Here is a 10,720-nt window from a genome sequence, read left to right as displayed (position 1 = left end):
GAGTATAGATGCCCTACAATGGGATAGATGCCTCCGTAATAAAAAAAAATTCGTAGAAAATTAAATAAAATGTTTATTTGCTTTCTTAGTTGCAATAATATATTATAAGGTTTTCTTATCCAAATATACAGTAAAACTGAAGTAAATGGCACTTTTATAGGAACAAAAGGCTCAGTCTTTCAATCATTCTTTGGGTAAACTTAGCAACTTAACAACGTCTATTAAAAATTATTTAAAACTTTACAGAACTAAATTTAGGAATAATAAAACTTAAAATAAATCCGTCCCTTAAGACTTCTTTGGGAAAAAACAAAGCTTCCTTCTTAAAAAAAAAATAACAATAATCAAAATTTTCAAATAATCAACAAATATAGAGATACTGTTTAACTTTGGCCAGGTTACTTATTCTTTGAATTCACTTTGGCCAGGTTAGCTTTTAGAGCTGCAAGCTTCTTCTTGTGTCCACATCTATTACAGTAATCGCCATATAGAGTGCAATCTTCGTGTAACCAGAGTTTACACATCAGACACTGAATCCAGTCCGCCGTGGACTTGGTACTTGCATAGTCATCGAAACATTCTCTGCATTGAGTATTTTCTTTATCAGATTCGGTCTGGTCAGAATCTGATTCATCGAGCTCTTGTTCACTTTCAGAACTAAACCTCGGTCTTTTCTTTTTAGGAACTGATTTTTGGTTGTTTTTTCTAGGTTTGTCTGGTGTTTGCTTCTTAGCTTTACCTTTCAACTTAGCTTTCTTAGAGTTAATATGTTCTTCTGAATTTAAAACGGCAGCACCTTGCTTGCCTCTTTTGTATAATGGAACAGGAATTTTCGGGATAGGTGAACATTCGTTAAGATATTTACTTGGAGTTATGACTTCTACAGTTTCAACATTATGATTCTGAGAAAGTATGGACGGACTGACATTTCCTTCTAAGGGAATAATAATTGCGTCCGCTGCAAGATCTTCATATAGTAAGAACTCGAAATCAGGCTCCCGCTCTCTATTGATAGTTGACGACGATGGACCAGGCTGGGGCTCAACATAATATGAATTCACATCAGCATTAGCGTCGAGTTCCCTTGCTACTGGTTGGTCTTGAGCAAGGTTTCCTTCATCTACATTTTGAAAGCTGTTATCAGAGATAGCAAAGTAGCTGTCGGGAATAGCAGAAGGATTGTACGGGAAAATACCACATGCACGAAACCCATTCACAGCATTAGAAGAGGTAGCAGCGCGAGCCCATGCGTTACCTATTAATTTTCCAGCAATGTATCGATTTATTTTTCGATCTTTGTGACTAAACATCCAGTTTTTAGTTTCTGAAGCGAAGTAAGATTTGAAAGGTTTAAAAAAACTCCGGTCAAGCGGTTGTAAAGCCTGTGTAGTGTGGCTTGGCAAACAGAACAATATGATGTCATTTTCTTGTGCTAATTCTAGTAAATCAATAGCAGTAGAGTGAGATGAATGCCCGTCAAGTATAAGCAAAACCTTACCCTGTGGTTTTATTGGCACGAACTGTTCTTTCAGCCACTTTTGAAAGAGTTCTGAGTTGACGTAGGCAGATTTTTTGTTCATGTACACGTTGGCTCCGGGCGGAAGACCCTCTTGGAACTCTGGTCTTTTATTGACCCCCTTGATAATGACCACCGGAGGAACATAGTTGCCAACAGCGTTACAGCAAGCTATAATTGACATTGTCTCACCTTTTTCGCTAGAAGTGATGGAATTTACTACTTTGGCACCTTTAGTAGCAATAACTTTACCAGGATTATTGTTCATTTGAACTCCAGTTTCGTCAATATTATAAATTCGATCAGGTTTATCGATCAAATCATTTTCAGTTAGTATTTTCAGCAACAATTCAAACATTTTGTTTACTTCATCTCGATTTAATCCTTGAGCCCTTGCAATAGACAAACCTTCTGCCTGGCGAATACTGAGTTCTGGGTGTCGTTCAAGAAATGATTTGAGCCAGTGCTGACCAGCCATACGTGTCTCTCTGTTAAAAGGATTTTCCAAACCCAGTTTCTCGGCAAATTCAAAAGCGAGTCTTCTTACATCCTGTCGTGTTGTGGGAAATCCTGCCTTTTCTAATTTTTGTATGTGCGCTACGAGACGTTTCTCGTTGTCAAAGTCCAGTGTGGGATGTTTTCCTGAAAAAAAAAAAGAAATTAATAGGTACAGAAAAAAAACTGAGGATTCAAAAAGGACAAGTATGAAAAAACAAACTAAGAAGACAGTTCCTAAATTGAATTTGATTAGGGCAATTAATTCCTCTATTAATTACCTACCCAAAGTAAGTTTTTCACAGTTTTTTTTAGCATATCGCCTCCTCAAAGTTCGAGATGGAATACCATAACGACGAGATATTTCATTTATTCCGACTTGGCCTTTATCCATTTCCCCAAAAGCTTTGCAAAGGGCTTCTTCAGACCAAGCAGCACGAACGGGTGCCCCTATTTTCCTTTTATATTTTCGCGGCATTTTGTCTAAAATAAAAAATGAAATTAGGTGATACGCTACATTATTTTTTACAAGTACAGTGAAGTACGACATGTAAAGGTATAAACAGCTCATAAATAAACTGGAAAGTCAATTTTCCTACTAAGTTGCATATTAACTAGATAGGTACGTTATTTAAAAAAATCTTACCTATAGCCTAAGTACCTGTGAATAAGTCATAGAGGATAGATGCCTCTAAGGGCGTCTATACTCAGTCAATAGTGGGGCCTCTATCCTTTTTAGTAGGGATAGACGCCCCAGCAAATAAATAGAAATACTTAAATAATTTCGTAATTTTATAAACACACCATAAATATAAATGATACATACTATTTAAATAACAATACACACTTAAAACTTACCTTCGAAAACGAAAGTTCTGAACACGTCAAAATGTCACTGTCACAAGAATCATGCAAGCGCGATAAAATTTTGCAACGTTTTTTTAACTCAAGCGGCGACGCGTGCAGTCCTGTCGAAGCGCGTGCGCGGACTGAGCTGTGGGGGCGAGATCTGTCCGAGGAACTTGCTACTAGAGCGTGAATTTGGTTTTAAATTCTCTTTTTTTAAGGATCGCGCACATTGTGTCGGGCCGCAGCGGGGCGGGGCGGGCCGCAGCGCAGCGCAAAATGCGTACCTAGCACATTTGTGACGGGCCGGGTCGCATTGCATTGACGGATTTTGAGTACAGTGTACTGCCGGAATTAGTGTGCTATGGATAGCTCCGACGAAGAACTTTCGTTTTTTTTGCCTGCTTTTAGAAGAAGAATTTAATGAACAGCGTAGACAAGAAGTTCGTCAAAAGAGAAAACGTAAAATATGGATACATCCCATTTGTTCCAAGAGAAAGATATTCGGCGAATACCATCATCTTTTTCCCGATCTTTTAGCAGACAAAAAGAAGTTTTGGGGATATTTTCGGATGACCTCTGATAGATATTTTCAAATACTTGAAATAATAAAGGAGGATCTGCATAAAAAAACTACAACTTTTCGTGAGCCTATCGGACCAGAAGAGCGGCTTGTGGTGTGTTTAAGGTAAGTTTCACTTTAGCATACCTAGTGATTATCCTTTTATCCTCCCATTTACATACATACTTATAAACACGCCTTTATCCCTAATGGGGTAGGCAGAGCGTAAACGACCTAATGCTCCATTTAATCCTGTGTAAATTGTATCTTAAATTGTTAGCGAGATCGTACGTATTTGTCTTTTTAATAGTTAGCAGTGGCGCTAGTTAGGGTATGTTTTCATTTTAAAGAAAAAAAAACGAAACACATAATGTCAATATTATATTATCACAAAATCACAGAACAAAAATAATCACAGAACAAAAATCTTAAACTCTAGTAAAACTATTATTAATCAACATCTTCCATTTCTCTTTGTGTTTGGCGTCTTATTATCCCAAAATCACAGAACAAAAATAATCACAGTACAAAAATCTTAAACTCTAGTAAAACTATTATTAATCGACATCTTCCATTTCTTTTTGTGTTTGGTTTCTTTATTATCCCAAAATCACAGAACAAAAATAATCACAGTACAAAAATCTTAAACTCTAGTAAAACTATTATTAATCAACATGTAGCGAAGCAAGCACGAAGTACCCGCACCGACGAGATATGATGGAAAATTCCAGCCACACAGCGAATGCATGATCCGTCTGTAGCGAAGCAAGCACGAAGTACCCGCACCGATGAGATATGATGGAAAATTCCAGCCACGCCGCGAATGCGTGATCCGTCGACGCCGACGCGCCTCCCTCCCGCCGACCGACACCCGCGGGCGGGTATATAACGCCCGCGGCCGCCGACTGCAGTCAGTCGTTCTGTGGGCACTGGGTCGGCTCGTGGGAACTCGGGCAGACGCCACCACAGAATAGACGCTGGAGGTGTTGGAGTACGCGGCAACCCGTTGCCCCGTAACCAGCTCCGCCGTCTCTACCCTCGCGCGCGCGACACCCACCCTCGGTCGTCCGTTGATTAGAGTCCCGCGACACGTTAGAGTTCCGCACCGCTAGAAGGGTGGTAGGTTCCGTACTGTAGCATTTCGGATCGCCGTGCCGATATACCCGCGTGTTCGATAACGAGTGTAAATAAAACTAGCCTGTAGCAAAATAGGTTAAGGTTGTAAATAAATAAGCACGTTAGATAGTAATCCGGGTTTTATTCCTCGAAACCCCCGTTCCCCGAAATCTCGATAGGGTAAATCCTAATCAATGTACGTGGCGGAGTAGCCGACGAACCATCGACTGCTTCACCACGTTACATTTGGCGCCCACGTAAATAACCCACCTGGCCGTCCGGGTTCCGCGTCGCGAAGTAGCACGCATCAAGGTTCCGTATAAAATTTAAAATATCAGCCATCCGGGTTCCGTATAAAATAAATTGAAACAGAAACATTAGTTACACGGGGAAAGCAATAGTAACCGGGAATTTGAAAATAACTACGGATACAAGCTCTTGCAAAGGTCGGCTCGTGGAAATTCGGGCAGACGACAAGGGTGAATATCCGACCGGAAAACATAGGACACTATCTTAACAAAACTTAGCGCGAATCGGATGCAAGTTCTTGGTCGGTCGGTCACGTGGCAATTCGGGCAGACATAATCAAGAACAAGCATCCTACCGAAGGGACAACACGCAGAAAGGGGAGAGAGACACAAAAACACAGATACACAATAGTCGGGAGATAAAAGAACCCCGTACCGTGTAATTGAGATAAATAAATATAAATCAAGTTCCGTACCGTTGAAAATAAATAAAGAGAAAATAAGTTCCACACCGTGTATAATAGATAAATAGGAGATAAGCTCCGTACCGTATAAAATAAATAAATATTATAAATAATCCGATAACGTGTAAATAAATAAATATAATATATAAATAAATATAATATATAAGTAAATAGTAATAAATATAATAAGACGCATTCCAAGACTGCACAATGACGAGCGAAAATCAAACAAAGGAGTTTGACAAAGCGATATCCCGCTGGGATATATCGTTCGACACGACAGAAGATCCGGTAGAATTCCTAGAAAGGGTAGAAGAATTAGCCGATACTCTAAAAGTAAACAAAGACAAGATAATACACGTCATGCCAAGATGCCTACAAGGCCAAGCATCACTGTGGTATAGAAACAATAAACAAGATTGGAAATCGTGGCAGGATTTCATAGAATGTTTCAAATTATACTACTACCCTAGGAACTACGAAAAGAACCTTCTGGAAACAATCATTAATAGGCATCAAGAAGCCAAGGAAAGTTTCGTGCAGTACTTGACCGACATACAGACTCTTATAAGGAGATATGGAAAACTGACCACAGAGCAAAAACTAGATCGGATATATGACAATATGAGGTTTAACTACAAGTATTACATTAGAAGAAAGGATTTCAAGACCATCACAGAACTCATACAACTGGCAGGGGATTATGAAAATATAAACGCAAACCGGGACAAAGAAAATCATGAAAAACCGACGTGCCCATTGCAACGAAGACATAACCAGCCAAGCTCAAAATGCGAAGAAAAAGCGGACAAATCCAGCAAAGCCAAATCTCAAGCATATACAATACACACGCAAACAGAAAAAGACAACAGAATATTCACCGAAGTAAAGATACATGGAAAATTATTTAAAGCTCTCGTGGACACGGGTTCGACAAAGACATACATCAATAAGGAAATTATGGACCAGATTAAAGAATACAGCCAGGGAATAGTCAATAAGAAAACAACGATAAAGTTGGCAGACGGATCCCAAATAACGACAGACAAAGCCATAAACTTAGATTTAGAGGTAAACGGAAAAGTCTTGTCACATCAGGTTGTATATTTGCCATCGACGACGGTCATGATCATGGGTATGGACCTACTGAAAAGGCTAGAACTCACAATAGGATGGAAGACGTCGTTCGAACAAGCAAAGAGAACAAGGTCAAAAAGAAAAAACACAAAAGCCGACGAAGCGTCACGAAACCACGTATGCACAACGACAGTAGAAGAGAAAGATTGGTACACAAAAAAGCTAGCAAAGGTTACGAAGACACCCGAGTCACAAACCGATTACTGCATACGCAACGGCAAGCTATATAGGCGAATAAGAAACCCACGATACGGAGGGTACCTAGATCCATCAACCGAATGGAAGTTATGCACAAAACATTCCGATAAAGAAAACATTTTAAAATATAACCATGACGAACCAAATACCGAACACTTAGGAACGTCAAAGACTTTTAAGAAAATAGCACAACGCTATTATTGGCCCGGGATTTTTAGAGACGTAAAGAAATACGTAAACCGTTGTGAAACATGTCAGAAACACAAAAGTACACAAAACAAAAAACTGGGACTAATGTACATGAAAAAACGCGGAAGAGCCGTGGGAGGTAGTCACAACAGACTTCATCGGCCCGCTACCACGTTCCTCAAAGGGACACCAGTGGATCATCGTTTTTCACGACAAATTCACAAAATGGTCAGAAGTAAAAGCCTTGAGGACTGCAACGACGAGCGTGGTAGTCAACGCCCTAAAAGAATGCATTTTAACAAGATATGGGGGAATAAAAACTTTGTTAACCGTTCAACGCATGATAAGCAACAAGATAAATCAGTACAATGGAACTACCACACCGATAATCAAAATGGACACCGAATACATCAGAAGAAAAGGGGGAAAACACCGGGACATACGCTAAGATCCGTTCACTATAAAAGGGTAGAAAACACCAACACACCGAAAACCAGAAAATATGAAGAATAGTGAACGCGAAATGAACAAAAATCAGGGATCATAACCGAAACAACCGGTCCAGTGGAAACGTAGATCACTGGCCACAAGAAGCAAATCAGAAACTACCCGTAACGAAAAAAATTTTTTACATTCAAACAGTACAAAGTGTACAAGGGGAAAAGAGATAATACAAATTAAATTCAGAATACCCTCAACTAGGCAAAAAGAAAAATTAACCTATAAATATATCAGTAAAACTAGTTTAACGGTTGAGGGGCTGCAGGCACGAATTCTGTTTTTATAGCTGTGACTTTTCCAGGTAAAAGTCTCCATTCCCGGGAGGAGGATGTAGCGAAGCAAGCACGAAGTACCCGCACCGACGAGATATGATGGAAAATTCCAGCCACACAGCGAATGCATGATCCGTCTGTAGCGAAGCAAGCACGAAGTACCCGCACCGATGAGATATGATGGAAAATTCCAGCCACGCCGCGAATGCGTGATCGGTCGACGCCGACGCGCCTCCCTCCCGCCGACCGACACCCGCGGGCGGGTATATAACGCCCGCGGCCGCCGACTGCAGTCAGTCGTTCTGTGGGCACTGGGTCGGCTCGTGGGAACTCGGGCAGACGCCACCACAGAATAGACGCTGGAGGTGTTGGAGTACGCGGCAACCCGTTGCCCCGTAACCAGCTCCGCCGTCTCTCCCCTCGCGCGCGCGACACCCACCCTCGGTCGTCCGTTGATTAGAGTCCCGCGACACGTTAGAGTTCCGCACCGCTAGAAGGGTGGTAGGTTCCGTACTGTAGCATTTCGGATCGCCGTGCCGATATACCCGCGTGTTCGATAACGAGTGTAAATAAAACTAGCCTGTAGCAAAATAGGTTAAGGTTGTAAATAAATAAGCACGTTAGATAGTAATCCGGGTTTTATTCCTCGAAACCCCCGTTCCCCGAAATCTCGATAGGGTAAATCCTAATCAATGTACGTGGCGGAGTAGCCGACGAACCATCGACTGCTTCACCACGTTACAAACATCTTCCATTTCTCTTTGTGTTTGGCTTCTTATTATCCCATCATTCAAAATACCATTCATTGGTTATTTTGTTTTTGTTTAATAGAATTGAAAAAAGCATTTAATGCGTTATCATCAAGATCAATCTCTTCCTGTGTGTCAATATTATTTGGATTCACGTTTGTTGAAGTGGGTTTTATTATTTGGTTTGGAGGTTGCGCATCAACATCATTTGGATTTACAACGATTATGGGCGACACGCTCTCTTGAGATAATTCTAATACATATTGTGGTTTAGACTTGTCCCTGAAAACCAACTCCTCTGCATCGGTAACTATTTTAAAAACTTCACGTTTTACACGAATTTGTACATCTTCCGGAAAATTTGAAACAGTTTCCCCCAAGTTCTTGAAAAAGTCAACTATTTTGTGTGATTCATTTTTATTGGCACTGTATTTTTTTTCTAAATACTCTTGCAATAACGAGTGTGTCGGTGAGAGCTGTGGTGGAGTATCTAAAGTTCTACAATTTCTTTTATAAGGACGAGGTGAACTGTCTTCTAAAGAACCAGGACGATTTCCTATAGTGCTTTGAGAAGTACCAGCAGTACTTGAACCAGGGCTATCACGGCTATGAATATCATCTAAAAGACTATTATCCTCATTACTTGAGTCTTGGGTAACATTATTCGGTGGAAAATTTGAAAAAGTTTCATCCTCGTTGCTAATATAGGGGTTAAGGAATGACAATAAATCTTCATATTTTGGTTTCTTAATATTAGTGGCAGCTTGTCCACTTTTTGTTTTCCTTAACTTTTTAGCGCGTCTATAATTGTCTCTTATTCGTCTCCATCTTTCTCTGCAAGTTGTAGCTGTGGAAGAAAAAAATAGGTATTAGTGAAGTTAAAACATAAAGCATAAATAGGCTGATTATCATGCCATTAGGATCAGTCAAAAGATGTAAGATGTTTGAACCAAATTGCTTTTTTTGTTTCAGATATTTGGCAACAGGAAATTCAATGAAGTCATTAGCCACTACTTTTCGACTTGGTGAATCAACTGTTAGACAAATTATTTACGAGGCATGTACAGCCATATTTAAGAAGCTGTCATCTAATGTCATGCCCGTACCGACAGACGCAGACTGGAAATGTAAAGAACAGCGTTTTAGAAGCCAATGGAACTTTCCAAATTGCATTGGGGCACTGGATGGAAAGCATGTTATTATTGAAGTACCACCGAATAGCGGTTCCCTTTATTTTTCTTACAAAAAAACATTTACTATAGTTTTATTGGCCTTAGTCGATGCGGACTACCGTTTTACAGTCATCGATGTTGGTGCATTGGGTAAAAATTCTGATAGCCAAATACTCATTAACTCTAATTTTGGCAAAGCTTTAATCGATGGACAGTTAAATTTGCCTGCTGATCGTTTAATACCGGGTACAGACATAAAGTTACCACATGTCATCGTTGGAGACGAAGCTTTTCCATTAACCAGACATTTGATGAGACCATATCCAGCAAATCAGTTGACAAATGACGAAGATAAGAAAGCTTTTAATTATAGGCTGAGTAGAGCTAGGCGTGTGAGCGAAAATGCTTTTGGTCTATTAGTGAAAAAGTTTAGAGTATACGAAAGACGTTTTTCGTTATTGCCGAAACATGTCAATGTTATTATATTAGCCACTTGTTGTTTGCACAATTTGCTGCGAAACGACATTTGCTACTGGTCTGAAGAGGAAGCTCAGAGAAATGTGGTAGCAGAAGCCATAACAGATTTGCCATATATTGGAGGCCATGCAGCACTAGACGCAATGTGTGTCCGTGATCAATTTAAAAGATATTTCGTATCCCCAACTGGTACTGTTGAGTGGCAGTCGAGGGTTATTAGAAGAGGTATGCGAAGAAACTAATATCTTGACACTAAAGTGATTTAAGCGATACTACCCGCTTACTTATAAAAAAACCTGGCCAAGTGCGAGTCGGACTCGCATATGACGGGTTTCTCTTTCTCATTTTAAGTTAATTCATTAACACGTTGTATTTGTATATTATACATATTACTTGGTCTAAATACTTTGTGATTTTCAAAAATGTGATTATTATTACATCACTATACAAGTGCGTTATGATAGTAATAACATAAGAAATGAATATATGACAGTGTTTACTTACCAGATTCTTTCATTATGTCCCCTATTTCCTTCCAAATATTATCTCTTCTTTGTTGATCATTGTAACGAGGATCTTGCAAATCATAAAGTTCTTTGTATCCTTGAACTAAATTAATCAAAAGTTCTTCATTCATTTTTCTGAACACCAAAGGAACACGAAAGTACCAAAAAATGCAAATATCGTAAAATGAACACGTCTGCGCGTGCACACCAATCCGCTTGCTATATAGCACACTGTTGACGGGGCGCAGCGGGGCGGGGCGGGCCGCATCGCA

The 10,720-nt window shown here is 39.9% G+C and overlaps 2 protein-coding genes and 1 pseudogene across 3 annotated transcripts; 1 reads left to right on the top strand and 2 right to left on the bottom strand.

Moving 5' to 3' along the window:
* Positions 1-293: 293 nt before the first annotated feature.
* On the bottom strand, positions 294-3,067 carry LOC123878872 (tigger transposable element-derived protein 6-like). Of its 2 annotated transcripts, XM_045926241.1 has the most exons (3): positions 2,870-3,067; positions 2,297-2,494; positions 294-2,158 (listed from the first exon to the last, which is right to left on the bottom strand). In XM_045926241.1, exons 2-3 carry the CDS (start codon positions 2,487-2,489, stop codon positions 399-401), a joined length of 1,953 nt encoding a protein of 650 aa, XP_045782197.1. In that variant the 5' UTR covers positions 2,490-2,494; positions 2,870-3,067; the 3' UTR covers positions 294-398. The 2 variants fall into 2 exon arrangements, with proteins under 2 accessions (XP_045782197.1, XP_045782196.1); XM_045926240.1 differs by having other exon boundaries at positions 2,297-3,067.
* A 47-nt stretch (positions 3,068-3,114) lies between these two features.
* Positions 3,115-10,314, top strand: LOC123878889 (annotated as a pseudogene).
* LOC123878892 lies at positions 3,945-10,703 on the bottom strand. Its single transcript, XM_045926269.1, has 3 exons — positions 10,447-10,703; positions 8,291-9,140; positions 3,945-4,093 (listed from the first exon to the last, which is right to left on the bottom strand). Exons 1-2 carry the CDS (start codon positions 10,577-10,579, stop codon positions 8,347-8,349), a joined length of 927 nt encoding a protein of 308 aa, XP_045782225.1. The 5' UTR covers positions 10,580-10,703; the 3' UTR covers positions 3,945-4,093; positions 8,291-8,346.
* Between the last annotated feature and the right edge of the window lie 17 nt (positions 10,704-10,720).

Source organism: Maniola jurtina, chromosome 26 (assembly GCF_905333055.1).
Source record: "Maniola jurtina chromosome 26, ilManJurt1.1, whole genome shotgun sequence".
In the NCBI taxonomy this organism is placed as follows: Eukaryota; Metazoa; Arthropoda; class Insecta; order Lepidoptera; family Nymphalidae; genus Maniola; species Maniola jurtina.
The sequence above is the reverse complement of the archived record's forward strand: the minus strand, read 5'-3'. Positions and strand labels throughout refer to the sequence as shown.